This window comes from Euleptes europaea, chromosome 1, assembly GCF_029931775.1.
Source record: "Euleptes europaea isolate rEulEur1 chromosome 1, rEulEur1.hap1, whole genome shotgun sequence".
Lineage (NCBI taxonomy): Eukaryota > Metazoa > Chordata > Lepidosauria > Squamata > Sphaerodactylidae > Euleptes > Euleptes europaea.
In genome coordinates, this window is record NC_079312.1 from 31,749,708 (window position 1) to 31,768,055 (window position 18,348).

General features: G+C 46.2%; 1 protein-coding gene across 4 annotated transcripts in view; it reads left to right on the forward strand.

The window, feature by feature from the left end:
• PXK (PX domain containing serine/threonine kinase like) overlaps positions 1–18,348 on the forward strand; it is a 59,999-nt gene that overhangs the window by 37,341 nt on the left and 4,310 nt on the right. For 2 of the 4 annotated variants that reach the window (XM_056867362.1, XM_056867363.1), the window contains exons 12-18: positions 122–200; positions 1,625–1,673; positions 3,358–3,435; positions 5,400–5,486; positions 7,558–7,627; positions 8,624–8,686; positions 16,050–16,079. In XM_056867362.1, the coding sequence (XP_056723340.1) occupies positions 122–200; positions 1,625–1,673; positions 3,358–3,435; positions 5,400–5,486; positions 7,558–7,627; positions 8,624–8,686; positions 16,050–16,066 (443 nt within the window). In that variant the 3' untranslated portion in view covers positions 16,067–16,079. The remainder of the gene's footprint in view (positions 1–121; positions 201–1,624; positions 1,674–3,357; positions 3,436–5,399; positions 5,487–7,557; positions 7,628–8,623; positions 8,687–16,049; positions 16,080–18,348) is intronic. The other 2 variants (XM_056867360.1, XM_056867361.1) reach the window with 1 other exon arrangement.

Genomic DNA, 18,348 nt, shown 5'->3' on the forward strand with positions numbered 1-18,348 from the left:
ATGCTTCCAAACTTTTAATGAAGTTATGAAAAGAAGCTGAACGCCCTGGGCCACCTGTAGCTGGTGTCCTTTTGCTTAATGTTGCTTATTTTCTCTCCCCTCCCCCTTTTTTTTTTTGTAGTGGCTGTACTGGAATCCATCCTTTCTCCTGAAGCCATGAAGAATGGCATGCCAACCGTCTCTCGGCTCTTACAAATGCCGTAAGTCCTCCCTGGTAGAACTAAGTTTTCCCTTTATTCGTGGTCCAGACCAAAGTGAAAATGGACTGTGAATGAGACAGAATCCGGTGTTTGAGTCTCCTCTAGTGCAACTCAGGCCTTAAACGTTTGAACACATGAATGCACATGAAGCTGCCTTGGTCCCTGGGTCCATCAGTCAGCATTGTCTACTCAGACCGGCAGTGGATCTCCAGGCTCTCAGGCAGAGGTCTGAGTCCCTTTAACTGGAGGTGCCGGGGATTGAACCTGGGACCTTCTGCATGCCAAGCAGATGCCATGGCCCCTCCCCAAACGCAAACTGATTTTCTTCTGAAATTCTCTGGTATAATCCTGTGTGCGCACACGTGCGTGTGCATAAAGTGCTGTTTTCAAGGGTAGGGTTTTAAAGGCAAGATACTAACAGAGGTGGTTTGCCATTGCCTGCCTCTGCATAGCAACCCTGGACTTCCTAGGTAGTCTCCCATCCAAGTACTCACCAAGCCCAACTCTGCTTAGCTTCCAAGATCTGAGAAGTTTGGGCCAGCCTGGACCATCCAGGTTGCTTGAATCCCAGTCTTGCTGGTGCTGCATCCCAAGGCAAGTGTGAAGAGAGAAGCAGCTCCCCACTTGACTGCAGTGATCACCTCAATTCAATCTTTATTTTATGGTCATTTGACCAAAAGTAGAACATCTAATCAACAGCAACATAAATTTGTAATAAAACAATATCAGACAATCAAAGTCCACAGAATAAAATATATCAATAAAATCCCATATCTAAAAAGGTAAGCAAACTAGTTTCTAAAACATTTATCTATCAAATTGTACCTATTTGTACATTACATCCTTTTGGGCCTTATAGATAGCAGCACAGAATTCGGCCACACATCTCGAAGTTTGTGTGTTACTATCTTCCAGTAGTCGTTGGATACAGATTTTATCAGGTAGCCCTGTATTATTTCTTAGAGTTTCTTGAATAGTCTTAGATCTAGACTCATAATGGAGAGGGCAGTATAAGAAGACGTGTTCACGGGTCTCAATTTCTTCACCATTGCATGGGCAGACTCTCTTGGAAAGAGGAATTTTTTTATATCTGTCTTCTAGGACGGCTGATGGCAAAGCTCCACATCTGGCTAATGTGAAAGCCCTTCTAAATTTGTTCACCTCCGGTGTCATCAGATATGGGGCTGCCGTCATCAGGTGTCTGAACTTCTGTGAGGCTATGAAACCAGGGGACCTTGCGAGATCAACAGTGATCACCTCAAAAACCCTGTGATGAGACCATCTGCCACAAACTGAAGTTAAATTCACAGCAGTTGTTTAGGGAATCACTTGCCATGTGGATTGTAGAAAACGGGATAAGGAACGGTAATGCTTGCTGTCTAGCTTTTGGTAAATCTTCCCCTCCCTCCTCTTCCTTCCTTCAGGTTGTTCAGTGATGTCCTTCTAACAAATTCAGAAAAAACACAGTTCAAGGTACAGTGGAATAATTCTGGTGGCCGTCTGCTGCGAACTGTATGTTTGTTCAGGGCTTTCCCCATTACAGTTGAGCATATCACAACAAACTTGCCTTATACTGAGTCAGACCCTTGGTCCGTCTAGCTCAGTTGTGTCCACTCTGATTAGCAACTCTCCACTGTCTCTGTCAGAGCCTCTCCCAACTTCTGATGCCTTTTAATTGGGGATGCTGGGGACTGAAGCTGGGAACCTTCTGACTGCCAAGCCCGTGCTCTATCGCTGAGCATCTATCAGTAGGTCTGTCTGTCTAATGCTAGCCTGTTGAACATTTTGCTACCATCTCAAGGCTGGATATAGAGCAGAGAGTGTTCCTCATTCTTCCACCTAACTTTTCTTCTCCTATTTTCTGTTCATAGAATCATAGAGTTGGAAGGGACCAACAGGGTCATCTAGACCAACCCCTGCACAATGTAGGAAATTCACAACTACCCCTCCCCCGCAACACCCCCAGTGACACCTACTCCGTGCCCAGGATGGGGGGAAAAACAACCCCTCCAGGATCACTGGCCCATCTGTCCTGGAGGAAAATTGCTTCCTGACCCCAACGTGGCTATTGGCATTTCCCTGGGCATGGAAGAAAAAGAGCCAAAAACTGAGCCAAACAGGGAAAGATTTAATTCATTGCAAACTGGAGAACAGATGAAATCTATGGAGGTTCATGACAAGAATGTCAAAAATTGTAGATTTTGGTGAAGGACAGAAGTCAGCTGGGAGAAACTGTTTCAGGCAAAGGAAGGCACCGGGAATAAGCAGAAATAAAGAGAGCACAGAGCTCACAGGAGCAAGAGGCGAAAACACAAGAGAACCTCGAACGTCAGAAAGTAAGGCCAACGAAAGAGAGGTTGCAGTCATTTAGGCAAGGGAAGGAACAAATCAGAACGATACTTCTGGGAGATGTAATCAAAAAAAAAAAAGGAAGAAGATGCAGCAGTGACCAGCTGAGGGGGGACAAAAAGGAGAAGGGACAAGAAGCATGGAAGACACAACACGGTTGTATGCTTGGATAGCAAAAGAGTTTTTGGCTAAACATTAGGAAGCACTTCCTGACAGAGTGGTTCCTCGAACAGTGGAGGTTTTTAAGCAGAGCCTAGATGGCCATCTGTCAGCAATACTGATTCTGTGAACTGATGCAGATCGTGAGAGGGAGGGCAGGAAGGGTTGAGTCAGTGTTTGGCTCTCGTGGCCCTTTCTTACATGCCCTGGGAAATGCCAATCGCCACTTTGGGGTCAGGAAGCAATTTTCCTCCAGGCCAGTTTGGCCAGGGATCCTGGAGGATTTATTTTTGGCCATCTTCTGGGGATGGAGTAGGGGTCACTGGGATGGTGGGGTGGGGAAGGTAGTTGTAAAATTCCTGCATTGTGCAGGGGGTTGGACTAGATGACCCTGATGGTCCCTTCCAACTCTACGATTCTATGATGCCTTGGTTTCTTGACTTTTCTCCTCCTGCTTTGAATTTTTAGTCTCTATTTCTTGTACACCTGCCTAGGCAGCAGGAGTAGTTGAACGGTACTACTTACCTTAATTAGAAAAAAGCAGGAGGGCTGCCACTAGCAAGGGGAACGAGGGAAAATGAATGAATGTCTGCTGCCAGTCTTTAGCTTCTGTCACCCGAACGAGGAAACCTTTTCTCTCATTTATCAGATTCCCTCCAAATTAAAAGAAGCATTGAAGACTGCCAAAGAATGCATAGAAAAGAGGCTAGCAGAAGAACAGAAACTGGTAACTCATGAACTTTTCCCCCATTTTTGCGGATTATCCTTCAGTCAAATAGAAAGTGCTACATTAAGTAATAAGAAACACAGCCAATAATATTGGAAAGCCATGGCTTGTATTTGGGGCAGAACACACGCTCTTCAATCTTTTCCTCCCCTTACGAATTGGCCGTGGGAGCTAGGGTCCAGCTTTTACCTTTCTTGGAACCCTGATTCTAGGTCCCATTGCCAGTCATAAGAACATACGAAAGGCCATGCTGGATCAGACCAAGGTCCATCAAGTCCAGCAGTCTGCTCACACAGTGGCCAACCAGGAGCCTCTAGGAAGGCCACAAACAAGATGACTGCAGCAGCACCATCCTGCCTGTGTTCCACAGCACCTAATATAATGGGCATGCTCCTCTGATCCTGGAGAGAATAGGTGTGCATCGTGACTAGTATCCATTTTGACTAGTAGCCATGGATAGCCCTCCCCTCCATGAATATGTCCACTCCCCTCTTAAAGGCAAGTCCCTAATAGAGAAGTTCTGATTAAAGAGCACATGTTGTTCTGTTTTCCCTTTGGTTGCGTGTCCAAGCCAGAAAGTGGCGTTCTCAAGAGCAGGACTCTCTGCCAGGGGCAGTCTGGCCATTTTACCTACAGGGGAAGTTCCCGATTGGCCACTGCTCTAGAGGACCACTGGCAGATAGGAGCAGGTAGAGCAAAACCCCTGTAAGCTCTGCTGAGGCCGCTCTGTTCCGAGCTGGCTAGTGGCGCCACCTACTGGGGGTGTAGGGGCAACAGGGAAGCTGACAGCTGTTGTGGGTACCGATGGCTAAGTCTGAAACGGGGGGCCACTGCAGTGCTGGCCTTGTAGCACTACAGAGGGAGACTCAGCCCGACTTGCCCCTTTCCCGTTTTATCTTCCCTGCCTGTCCCTGCCCTGCTTGCTGCTGTGGAGGAAGGGAGCAGAGCCCAGCTCTCTCTCAGGCCACTCAGACATGCCCAAAGGGTTATTTTTCTGAGGCTCAATGGCAGACCACGACTCTGTCTAACAGAGATTTTTTGATTAGACAAAAATCAAAGATGTAAACACAGTCAGAGACTTTATATTTTCCTTTTTTTGTACACTTAACCTCTCTGCCTTGGTTTTTCTGCTTACGGGGATGGGCTTGAGGCAAAGAAAGCATTCCTCCTCCACGTTAGATGTGTTTACGTTTTAGGGAATGCCGAGCTGTCACTTTGCTCTTATTCTCAGGGCGCCCGTCTGATAATGTCCAGCTTGGAACGAGGCCCAGAGAAAGAGCTGATCTCTGCTCCCTTGCTACCCTTCAAACTCTGGGAACATGTGTGTGGGGAGGATGTTGTTTTGCGCAGGGCGCCCTCAAGCCTGATGTGGCTTCTGCACACAGCTCCACCTCAGTCAGCCTGTATGTGTTATTTTGCCGTCAAGTCGCAGCTGACTTAAGGCGACCCCATAGGGTTTTCGAGGCAAGAGACGTTCAGAGGTGGTTTGCCATGGCCTGCCTCCGTGTGGGCTGAGGGAGTTCTGAGAGAACTGTGACTGGCCCAAGGTCACCCAGCAGGCTTCATGTGGAGGAGTGGGGAATTGAACCCGGTTCTCCAGATTAGAGTCTGCCAATCACGTGGGGGAGCGGGGAATCAAACTCGGTTCTCCAGATTAGAATCCGCCGCTCATGTGGAGGAGCCGGGAATCAAACTTGGTTCTCCAGATTAGAGTCCACAGCTCTTAGCCACTACACCACGCTGGCTATCCCTCAGTCAGCCTACTGAACCCATAATGGAGGAGATCACACGATGGAGCATGCTCAGACATTTAAGAAGCCATCAGAGAGGGAGAGCGGCTGGTTGTTGAGGCCATTGTGGGAAGAACAATAACAAAAATAGCTGGATATTGGGAAATGTTTTCTGACTGCAAAGGCCTGTGATCTGACATACTCTAAACCTCTTTTTTTCCCTTTTAATAAAAGATTCATCAGCACAGAAGACTGACGAGAGCTCAGTCTCATCACGGTTCAGAGGAAGAAAAAAAAAAGAGAAAGATCTTGGCACGAAAGGTGAGATGGACCACGATATACGACATGAATAAACATCTCTCCAACACTCTTGTGATTTCCCTCCTCCCCCACTGTATATTTATTTAGAATTTAAGCTAGGATACCCAGTTGCTTTTTGGAACTCTTTCAAATAGACCTTTCCCTTCGGAAGGCTTTCTCCCCCCCAAAAACAACAACAACAACAGAGAGCCGTTCATATTTTTGCTCTGGGGCTCAATACTTTCTCCCTGAGGAGGCTGTTAGGCCTTTGGACTTTTGTACTCTGCTTAGTTATTCGGGTGCTCTTAATGAACAGGGTGGAGCAGGTTTTATCAGGTCATTTTATGACAAAGATAATAAACCATGCTTTTGTCCCACCCTTTCATCACAGAACTCAGAATGGGCATCCTGTTTCATCTGTGCTGCAGGCCAGGGTGAGAGAAGATGACTGGCCAACGGTCACTCTGTTGAAACTTTGTGACTGGTTGGGATTTGAACTCAGTTGAGCCTCCCCCCCCCCAATAATATCTGTATTCAATTAATGAAGAGAGAAAGGATATCTGAACGCCCTGCCTGCTGATCTAAGATGTGTGGAGGGCTCTGACTGTGGCTACTTGTATTTATATCGTCTGTGAAGTGTGGGTGTTTTTTTTGGGGGGGGGGGAGGGAAAGAATGCATTTGATGCACACCTTATCCTCCCAGTCTGTAATGTGACTGTCTCCAGCCGGCATTGGTCCCCTGGCCATCTGCCCTCTACACAGAATCAAAAAGGTTGGTGCATTTCTTCATGCCATTGAGAGGCAATGGTGGCATGAAATTCTATTCTAAAACTGATTTGTCATAGAATCATAGAGTTGGAAGGGACCACCAGGGTAATCTAGTCCAACCCCCTGCACAATACAGGAAATGCACAACTGCCTCCCCCCACACACACACCCCAGTGACTCCTACGCCATGCCCAGAAGATGGCCAAGATGGCCTCCCTCTCATCATCTGCCTAAGGTCATAGAATCAGCATTGCTGACAGATGGCCATCTAGCCTCTGCTTAAAAACCTGCTTCTAGAGGTAGTTTCTCAGGGGAAGTGAAAACAAGTGAGGGAAAGATTCTGTCAATGAAGAGTGTGGGTGTGCATTTTTGTCTTCCATCAATATGTGGAGGCTGTGAGGAAAAATACATAGGGACGACTCAGGGTCTGTCTATGAAGAGTGTGTGTGTGTGTTAAAAAACTTCCTTTTATCTGTTTTGAATCTCTCACCTTCCAGCTTCAGCAGATGACCCTGCATTCTAGTATTATGGGAGAGGGAGAAAAACTTCTCCCTGTCCACTCTCTCCACACCATGCATAATTTTATAGACCCTATCATGTCTCCCCTCAGCCATCTTCTTTCCAAGCTAAACAGCCCTAAGCGTTCCAACCGCTCCTCATAGGGCAGTTGCTCCAGTCCCCTAATCATTCTAGTCGCCCTCCTCTGCACCTTCTCAAGCTCTGTAATATCCTTTTTTAGGTGTGGCGACCAGAACTGCATGTAAGCATGGGGTGGAGCCAGCTGACAGGCTATCCCAGGAAAGGAATGCAAGGTGTGAGAGGGAGCGATCATTGTTCTCTCTCCAGTTGTCAAGCAGACCTTGACAGAGGAGCCGATTTGATGGCTATACAAAACGTAGCAAAGTCCTTCTATTGTTGTTGTCCTTCCACAGCTCTTGGGGTGGCAAGGTGAAGAGAAGAGGTTCTTTTATCCAGTGGAGTCAATCTTATAAGATGGAGTCCAGGGCATTTCCTGTCCTCGACATCCAGCACTGCATGCCTAGGGGAGGGTTCCACTTCAGTCCTGCACACTTCTGTCCAGTCCTGTACATCAGTCCATGTATGCCAGAAACTCTGGGTCCTTTTCCAGTGCAACGTGCCTGCTGGATGGTACTGCTCCAGTCCTGAGCACTGATTCATGGGTGCCAGGAATGCTGGGTATATAGGGGTCATGCCACAGTAGGACCAGTTTGAAACTAGATGTGGGGAAAAAGTCAGTTGGTTGTTAACCAGCTGTGTGGAAATCCTTCAGTCCCTTCTTATCCTGTTGTTTCTGTCTCTAAAGAAGTCCAAGCTCTCTACCTTCGAGAGTGGGGAAGAACAAACCATGAAATACAGCAACTCAAACAATTCAGGTAACCAGCTACACCCAGGGAGAACGAGGGGTGCTTTTTTTTTTTGGTCTGGGACTTTGTGAATTGGTCGCGAAATGCTGAAATCTTTTACTGCTGTTACCCTTGTTTAAAGATGGTCAAACAGAGTTGGAGGGGCTTTTTTCTGGGATAGTGATTTATAGCATTCCAAAAATTCTTCCTCTTTCCTTTCCTCATGAAAAGAGGTTGTTGATTGATGGTTCAATGGGCTGTTATAAGCCGCACCGGCCCTGTGACCCAGGGGAGGGGAGGGGTATAAGTCTAAAATAAAGTAAAGCCTGTGGGTCACCCCCAGTCTGTGAGTAGAGTTCATATGTAGACCGTACGCATTAAGTGCTCCACTTCAGTGTAGAGTTGAGCACTGGAATGCAATTTTCCCCTTTCTATGTTTATAGCAATTGGGCAGTTTGCTTCCTTGGGAGCAAAGCATGGAGAGCCAGTGTGGTGTATTGGCTAAGAGTGGTGGACTCTGATCTGGAGAACCCGGTTTGATTCCCCACTCCTCCACATGAGCAGCGGATGATAATCCGGTGAACTGGATTCGTTTCCCCACTCCTCCACACGAAGCTGGCTGGTTGACCTTGGGCTAGTCACAGCTCTCTCAGCCTCACCTACCTCACAGGGTGTCTGTTATGGGGCGGGGAAGGGAAAGTGATTGTAAGCTGCTTTGGTTCTTCCTTAAGTGGTAGAGAAAGTCGGCATATTAAAACCAACTCTTCTTCTAATACTAATTGAACCAATAGTGCCTTTGTCTAGTCAGCACCGACAAAGTGGGTGAAATGGGTGAAGGTGCTGCCCTGCTGTCCAGTTGCACTACTTGGCCCAGCAGGGCTCCGTAGTGCCCCTCCCCTCACCCGCCGTCATGCCACCTACATTTTCCAGCTTGGATACAATCCCCTCCCTGCCTGTTTGTTTAGTGGCTTTTGCTGTCTGTTCCAATAAAAAATCTGCAGCAACTGGTTCCTGTTTGTCCTTCAGCAGGCTCCGGGGCCAGTTCGCCTATGACTTCGCCATCCTCTCCTGTTCCGCCTTCCACGACAGGTGAGTTACGGCGCCGACCCTCTGCCTCTCCATCTCTGCCTTGGTTTTGTTGCTAAGCGTGAGACGGACCACTCTTAACCCTTCCAAGAGAGGAAACTCTGCTGGCCTTAAGAAATCCTTTTTTTTTTTTTTTTTTGCTTCTACAGTGTACCAAATAAAAAGTTTCGATTCCGGGTTTCTCAGTTTCGCAGGAAATGGCTCCAGCTTCCTTGTCTCGCAGCTTCTGTGTTCATACTGGATGAGTCTTGGCTTCATAGTCTGTGCTAACTTAATCCTGCCTGCCTCACTGCCTTCCTCAATTATCCATAAAGCCTTGTGCTGTGTTGCAAACCATGTTTGCGGGACTTACTTGTTGCTGACTCTTCTCTCCCCCCTCTGCTTTTGTCATTCAACGACTCCTTTGTGTACACCTAGATTAAGGCTTCAGCTCTGTGTCAACAGCACAAACGGCTGTTGTTGGAGATGTCAGAGAAGGGAACATTTGTGGGAACTTATGCCAGTGACTCCGGGAGTTGGAGCAACTGCACACTGGTAACTGAAGGAGTTAATAGTGTTGTGTAGTAACTAAGAAGCCACACTGTGAATTGGAAAATCTGCTGTGCCTCTACTATAAATTCCCGAGGTAGCCATAGGCAAGCCACTGTCTCAGTCTCACTGCCCTTACCTTTAAAGGGTTGTTGTACAGGATTACAAGATGATCTGTGTGAAATGTTCTAAAGCACCACATAAATCAACTTCATATATGTCCTGGGCATCAACCCCTCAGTTTGTTGTTAATCGTTCCCAGCTTTCTGGAAATGCAGGTTCCAAAGGCTGGAACAGAAACCAAATAAAAACGCAGCCCCTTGGCATGTCCAGATACATCTCTTCGTAGAACTCGCTCTTCTGTCCTAGCACTAGGGTTGCCAACCTCCAGGTGGTGGCTGGAGATCTCCTGCTATTACAGCTGATTTCCAGGCAACAGAGATCAGTTCCCCTGGAGAAAATGGGTGCTTTGGCGATTGGGCCCTATGGCATGGAAGTCCCTCCCCTCTCCAAACCCTACCCTTTGTAGGCTTCACCCCCCAAAATCTCCAGGCATTTCTGGAAAAGTAACTGTGGCAATGCATCCTATGCTGATCTTGTGAGGGTGGCCACTGGCTTCATAGTTTGGCGAGCATGGGCTGCTCCATTGTATGGATCAGCGGGATCTCTGGTGGAAGGATGGGAAAGGATCTTTACCACAACAAGGTCCTTTAGAAGGATTTTGCCAGTTTTGAATTTACCTTTCAGAAGTAGTTTATTCATCCAGTCCCAGATCAATGAATTGACTTCCCCCTTTAGGGTGGCGATGGGTGCTCATCAGAGCCTGGTTCTCTGTCTTCACTTAGCATGCAGAAGCTGGAAGTGAAGAGATAAAGCTTATTTTTCTGGGTACTTCTGAAGAAGGGTCAGGATACTTCTTTGCCCTGACCTGGATGGCCCAGACTAGCCTGATCTTGTCAGATCTCGGAAGCTAAGCAGGGTAGATGGGAGACCGCCGACGAAGTCCCAGGATCGCTGTGCAGAGGCAGGTAACGGCAAACGACCTCTGAAGCCTCCTGCCGTGAAAACCCTAAGGGGTTGCTGTAAGTCAGCTGTGGCTTGATGGCACATTATATGCACACACTGCTACACCTGAAACAGATCCAACTTCAGGGTATAACTAGACCGTAGCCAATGGGGAGGGAGAGCGACCAGCCTTTTCAGGGGCATCCCAATCCTTTCACTCATGGCTTCTCAGAAAAAGAAAAAAACCCAACTGTGACCTGCCTGCCTTTGCCCTCCTTATGGAATTGCTTGGTGTAATTGTTCAGATTTTTCTTTTAAACATGAGGTTTGCAACTCCCCCACCCTCCTTATTTTAATTTTCCCAAGCTGGTCAGTCAGAGGGGTTCTTCATCCCAGTGTGGTAAATTGTGACTGAGGTGCTGACTGGCCCTCGGCCCTCATCCTCACCTTGAAGGCCGGAGCCACAACTGGAACACACAAGATCAGATCGCGTTTGGGCTTGTTGGAGGGTCTGCAGCTAGCGCCAGTAGCCGTAAATTGAATTAAATTGTGTATTTTGTCTGTAACTTTTTTTTAAAACCCTCTTGTTATTTGCTTTCTGTCATGCAGACATGCTACGGATTATCTGTGTTTACTCTTTTGATGGCAGGGGGAAATATTTAGACAATATGACTACATTTTGTGGAAGGAAGCGACTTGTCTCTCCTACCTTCCCCCTACCCCGTTTGAAATTCTTTTCAGAGCCTACTTAAAATGAAAATAATTTTTCTTAATGCCAAACCTTTGAACACAACGTGTCTTCTTTGAAATAACTCATCCTCCCGCTAATGCTCGGCTTCCGAGAAAACCTTTTACATACTGTTTGGAAGTTAGGATAATATCATGGACTTACAAACAGGAAACGTTGGTATACTGATGGTAATTCTGCCATGTTTCATTTGGGTGGGGTTTTTTGCACAGTTGCCACTATTTAAAAATAGTGGCCAGTGTAGTATAGTGATTAGAATAGGCTTTGAAACCCAGGTTCAAAACTGTAGAGCCTTAAAGCTCATTAGGCAACCTTAGTCAAGATCTAACCTTAACGCCAAGCCAGGTGGATTTCCAGACGAAAAGCACCATCTCCATCTGCCATGAGGAAACATTTCCCAGCAAAGCCATGTTTTAGTGCAGGGGTCAGCAAACTCATTAGTCAAAAGAGCCAAATATCAACAATACAACGATTGAGATTTCTTTTGAGAGCCAAAATTCTTAAACTTAAACAGTGTACCTACCTATATAGTTTATTAACTTAATAAACTTTAATTAAAGTTTTAAGTCTTAATTAAACTACAGGTATACAGAATAAAACTTGATATCATACTTAATAGTGATCTTATTTATTGATAAAAATTAAATTGTAAGTCCCTGCCATTTCCCCCTCCCCGTCCGGAGTCCTCGTCTGGAGGCCTGGTCTACCGCCATAAAAGCCGACCTGGCCTCTGGCTGAGTCCCATTGGGAGGCCAGGTCTACCCATTGGCTTTCTTGGCAGTGGACCTGGCCTCCGGAGGCCCATAGAAGCCAATGGGTAGACCTGGCCTCTGAAGGGGGACTTTTTCCCCTTCTCGGAGTCCAGGTCTACCGCCAAGAAAGCCAGTGAGTAGACATGGCCTCCCAATGGGACTCAGCCGGAGGTCTACCAAAGGAAGCCCTCCCCGCCCAACAGCTGATAGGCGGGGGGTGGGGAGCCAGGAACGGCCGAGCTGCCCGCCCAGCAATCGCACGGCTAGAGGGGAGGGGAGGCTTTAGCGTCCCAACCATTAAGGGCAAGGAAAAGGGGGACCCGGCCATTCTCGGCAGGGGGTGGGGAGAGACAGCGCGCCCGCTCTCTCTCTCTCTCAGGCGCGCCGGCTCTGCAGCCCGGCTGCCGGCGCGAGCGGGCGCAAGATCAGGGGCTCCAAACCAAGTTCGGAGAGCCGCACTCAACGGGCCAAAGAGCCGCATGCAACTCTGGAGCCGCAGTTTTGAGACCCCTGTTTTAGTGGAATGCTAGAAGAGATGAGGAGGCCTCTATTTTCTGCGTGGAGTCCTGTTTGGACGTTTTTGAAATCCCTCTTTTGTGTGTGTTCTGTATCACCCATCCTGGTAAAGGAAGGCACTGTATCTGTAGGCAAGAAAAGGAGTGCTCTAACCTCTTAAGGTCAAAGCTATCCGCTCAGATATTTCTGATTGAATAATGACCATTGACATAGGACATTTCTGAACTCTCTTCACGGGTGGCCGTAAATAGAGCGCATTGCAGTAGTCCAGTCTAGGTGTACGCACTGGTTCAGAACATCAACAGCATCCTTGGCATTTAGGTAGAAAAGGTGGAGGTGGGTATCACCCACAGATTGGTGATACCGCAGCCTTTACCTTCTAATGACCTCAGTGGCTTTATATAGCTGTTAAATATCAAGATGGAATCTTGTGGAACCTCACAAGGGGCACTGAGTGGATTCCACTAGGCACAGTTTGACCTGCCAATCAGGGAACTGCGTAATCAGCATGCAAACTGGCATGGCTAGTATCTTCTTGCCCCCGGTAGTTAGGTTAAAAAAAAGATTAATTGCTGGTGGCAGACATTAAACAGTTTTGTGTGGCTCTCAGTCTTTAGTAAATTTAGCTTTGCATCCCTGTGTGTGCTTGGGGGCCCTGACCGGGATAGCCCCAGGCTAGCCTTGTCTCCTCAGATCTCAGAAGCTAAGCAGGGTCGGGCCCTGGCTAGTATTCAGATGGGAGGGCTCCAAGGAATACCAGTGTCATAACACGGAGACAGGCAATGGCCAACCACTTCTGAATGTCTCTTGCCTTGAAAACCCTACGGGGGTCGGCATAAGTCAGCTGTGACTTGACAGCAAAAAAAAAAGTGCTTGGGGAAGGGCAATAGGTACTACTATGTGAGTTCATTTCCTTTAAAAGTCTGTTCATTGTTGTGGCTTGAGACTATCATTTTGAAACTAGTGTGGAAGAGTATTCTGGAATAAGCAAGAGTGCTTAAAACCAAGCCCAACCTCCTTCCATGGATGTCTGCTGTTCCCTTCCCAGCCAGAAGCTCAGCTGACAAACATTTCTGTAAACATAGAGTACTTTGCATCAGAGGTGGGCAAAAGTAAACCTTGGTTCTCTGGTGGATGCCTAGCCTATTTCAGGGGGACCACCTGCTGGATGCTCACCCAGCCAGTATTCCGTATGGTTTCTTTAACACAGACCGGTTGCCCTTTAACTGCTGAGAGGCCCTGAGTCTGTATTCTTGATTTGGTGGAGATGGGTATTTTAATAATTTACAAGGCAAGATTCAAATCACTCACACACACACACAAACACCACCACCACCACTGCAGGAGACTGGAGCTGCTCCAGATATCTTAATCTCCTCCCCAACTGAGCAGAGAATTTGTTCAAGAGGGATTGAGCAACGGCACCAAAGTGATGTAGAGAAGACACAAAGAGGAAGGACTTGCTTGGTTAACGGTACTGCAGCCATAATGATTCTGTTGTGGTTGATGCAGGATTTTTGTCCCACATGTGCATGGATTGCTCAGAGTTGGAATTCAGAGAAGTACGGTATGACCCAAACCAACAGAGCTGCCAGTTGCACCCATTTTATTTTTTTCGGGGGTTCTTCCCCACTTGGGAATGGGAGCGCTGAAAGTATAATAAATGTGCATGGGTAGGACCTGCCTGATCTAGCGAAGGCATACATGATATGCCTGTAAAAGCTTGCTTGCACTCATGGGTTGGATGGAGATGTATGTGCATGAAAGGGTTCCCCAGTTTGATCTGATAGTCAAATACTCTTAATGGTGTTTGAGATTTGGACCCCTGCTCCATGGCTGGTTGGGCTTTTTATAATGTTGAGATGGCAACTTGGTAGCTCCAAACTTACACATAAGTAGTCCCAATTGGATGCTTCCAGTAGCTCCAACCATTAAATCTTTAGCTGGCCTGTGTCTTCCTGGCTTAGGGATAGCCTTCTGGGTCATCAGATTGCTTTTGTAAGAATGAAGATTTGTATCCTGCCTACTGCAGGAATCAATGAAGATCACACACACACCCCATGGCCATGGAAGTTTTAGGTGGGATCTAAGCCAAAACATAGAGCTGAAACCTATTTCCCCCCCTGGAGTGCTGGAGATTGTGGTTTTCTCCTGTTGAAGGCTATAAATTATGGAATCAAAAATTGGAAGGGGCTTAAAGACCATCCAGTCCAACCCGCGACACCATACAGGATGACCTAAAGCTTCCCCTGACAAATAATCATCAACCCACAGCATCCCTGGTCAACTGATTCCACCACTGAACTGCCCTTATTGTTTAAAAGTTTTTTCCTCTAAATATCTCCCCACTTGTAATTTAAACCCATTAACTTGAGTCCTGTCCACTACAAACTGAAATAGTGCCATACCCTCCTAAATGTTTTAGCTGGAAACACAATTTTTCAGGTGTTTTTTTCTCTATAGGGTTACAGAAATTCCTTGTTTTCCTTTTCTCCTGTGTTGTGCTCCTTCAGAGATTTTTTTAAAAAAGGAATCTTATGGCACCTTAAAGGCAAACACAGTTTTAGTCCCCCATAAATTGTCTTAGACTACAGCCTAGATGCAAATGAAATGGTTAACCCGGACTTGGAAGGGAGCACAGTCCCCTTAGCTTTTGCGTCTGTTCATCTGTTTCGTAGAAAACAAGCAGGTTTTAAGATTGCAGCTTCTGCATATGATCCTCAAGCTCCGCAGAGGACTGTGCCTGTTCAGAATGTGGGCTGGAAAGTCATTTAAACATGCCATTTGCCTTCCTATATTATGAATTGCTACAGTTCTGACAAATACTGTAGTATAATCCTAATGAATGAACGGATCTTCCTTTTTGGCTTTCCCCTGATTTACTGTATCTTGCAATGTTTTCTTGAAGCTTCTTGCATGTAACAGTTCTTTCCAAGAAATACTGCGTCCTCACAGGTAGTCCTGGCTGTTTGCTTTTTAAACAGAACCCCCGATGGGAATAGTGGTAATTTGGAGTAAACTGCCACAGGTAGTAAAATAATATGTAAATTCCTTTTTTCAGTGCTCACCGGCAAGCTGATTCCTGTACCCCAGCAGTCACTGAATATGTATGCTTACTTCATGTAAAATCAGTTATGAAAAAAGAGAGGGTAGATTAATGTGTGTTGGTGTAGAAGCACAAAGTCAATTAGCCGAGAGCTAGTGAGGTACCGAGTTTCGGGAGATGTCATCTGTACAGAAAGTGGAATTTTGAAAGTGTGCTAGAGCAATTGCCTCTCTTTAGACTTTGACTGAACGGAAACATGTATTGCTGAAAGCTCCTGCTGCCCACGTGGCCCAAAATGGAGTCCCACAACACAATGGTAAAGCAAACGTTTTTGTTTACGGAAAGCCCCAGGTTCAATCCCAGCCATCTCCAGTTAAAGGGCTCTCTGACAGTAGGGTTGAGAAAGGACTTAGACTAAGGTTTTGGAATAGACAATATTGGACTAGGTGGGTTAACCATTTAAGGCAGCTTCATATGTTAATATTAAATCCTTTAAAAGAGATGGATGAAACAAAGGCGGTCTCTCGTACTATATGTTCAGCAGTCTGAAAATTTGTCTTCAGATAATTCTGAGCCACGGAAAAGCATTCTAGCCTATCAATTCGTCTAACCAATGTGTCCGTGCAGCTAAATGTATCGAATTACTGTTGTCTGCATTTCTCTCCTCTTTACTGTCATTGAACGGTCTTTTTAACACCAGAATAATGATTGTTGTGCTCTTTTTTTCTCCTGTCTTTCTCCTCTCTCTCTCTCCTCTGCTGTCTTCAATAGAGCATGCGCCATTTTGAACGTGAATTCTCGGTAAAGTAACCTGATGTTGATTTCCCCATAATTAGATTGTCAGGGTATGGGAACGATGACCTAAAAACGGAAAAAGGGGGAAATAATCACAAAGCATTCACTCAAATTATTTTGGTAGGAAAAAGTGCAATAAAAAACAAACAAAAACCCACACTTTTTACCCCCACTTATAAACCAAAATCACACTTGCCATTATTAAAGATAGTAATTCGTACTTAGGTTTATTTTGTGACAGCATTGTAATCATCTCCTGTTTTGGGCTTTGCATAACTCCTTGATAAATTTAGTAGGGCTCTCAACCCATCATAGATTATTGCTTGATAAATCATGCAGCTTTTAATTTTCTTGATTAATTGATTAAATATGCATGTGCCTGCAAACTGCAGTGTAGATGCCTCTTTGGGAATAGCTGAGAGAGCAACGTTCATCTTAATTAAAAAAAACTAACAGCTCGGACCATCTTCTATGTTTTCTTTTTGGTGATGGGGGTGTCGAATATAGAGTACAGGTTGACGCAGGGAATTCTGAGTGCTGCAGGGACAGAGGGAAAACAATCCATTTCAAAATATTTTTGAAGTCATGAAATAGCAGCAGTTGGGGAGAAGGTAGAGGACAGGTTGTAGGAATGTTCCAAGATATTTTGATTCTTGAGGCACACAATCCAAGTAGTACCGCTATGGTACAGTCAGAAACTGAATACAAAGGCGGTCTCTCGTACTATATGTTCAGCAGTCTGAAAATTTGTCTTCAGATAATTCTGAGCCACGGAAAAGCATTCTAGCCTATCAATTCGTCTAACCAATGTGTCCGTGCAGCTAAATGTGTACATAAATCTACATTTGAGAGGCAAGTATAGTGTTAGACTTGAACCCAGCTTGAATCTCCCCTTACTCTTGGAGCCCACAAGTAACCTTGGGCCAATCTGTCTGCCTAACCTTTTTCACCAACTTGTTATAAGAATAAAATGGAAGTTTGTGTGTGGAGAGAGGGAGTATACTCCTCCCTAAGCTCACTGGAGGAAAGGAAGAATAAAAACTGATGGTTTGCAGTCCTTCCATGACCCCCCAGACTTGCGAGCTTTGGGTTGGGAAATACCTGGAGATTTTCGGGGTGGAGTTTGGGGAGGGAAGGGCCTTCAGTGGGTATAATGTCATGGAGTCTACCTTTCAAAGCAGCCATTTTCACCAGGTGAACTGATCAGTTGTAATCCAAGGAGATCCTCAGCCACTACCTGGAGTTTGGCAGCCTTATCCCTGAGGAATCTCCCCACAACCAGCAAAACTTGTCCTGGCAGGCTGAGGATTTGAGCCTTCATGTTTCTTTCCATCGCAGATGTTCCCCAGTAGCATGGGGAAAATGTTCATGCACTATTTGACTTCCTGCTGCCAGTCTTGGGAGCTACAGAGAGTAGGGAATATTGATGACAGGAGAGACCCTTTCCTCCCTTGGCCACTTCCCAGTTTACCGCCTTTCACGTATTCACAAGGAAAAGATCAGACAGAAGCACCTATGCTTTACTGCAGTAACTCTTTAGAGCCAAAATGACCTGAATAGTTGAATCCCATCTGTTTTTATAGAAGATACTGATGAAGAGGGCATGTTGGCATCTCTTTCAACTGGGCAACTAGCTGCAGTTACTGGTGGTTCATAACGCCAGATGAGAAGGAAAGTTATTTCACCCTGGAAAAATATGTACTGGATCCAAAAGAAGGAGTAGGGGAAACCAGGAACGTGCTTCATCCTCATCTGATTTCTCCCTAGGAGGACAGAATGGGCATGGCCACTGTTTGACTATTAACCCTACTTTAGGTTTAGTTGATTAGGCTACAGAATGATGGAAACTGGCAAACTTTTATCAGTTAGTTAAGATTGTGAAATAATCCGCCAAATAACTGTGCTTTGTGAACGTAATAGGCCAGGAGGGATCTGAATGGGGGGCCGTGGCTCAGTGGTAGAGCATCTGCTTGGCATGCAGAAGGTCCCTGGTTCAATCCCCGGCATCTCCGGTGAAAGGGACTAGGCAAGTAGGTGATGCGAAAGACCTCCACCTGAGACCCTGGAGAGCTGCTGCCAGTCTGAGTAGACAGTACTGACTTTGATGGACCAAGGGTCTGATTCAGCATAAGGCAGTTTCATGTGACCATGCGAAGGTGCAGGACTGTGATTCAGCTCTCGAGAGCAGGGGAATGCGTTCAAATCCCTGCTCATGGAAGGCTGATTTGCCCAGTTGGGATTTGCCCAGATTCCCTTCTCATCTCTTTGTTACGAG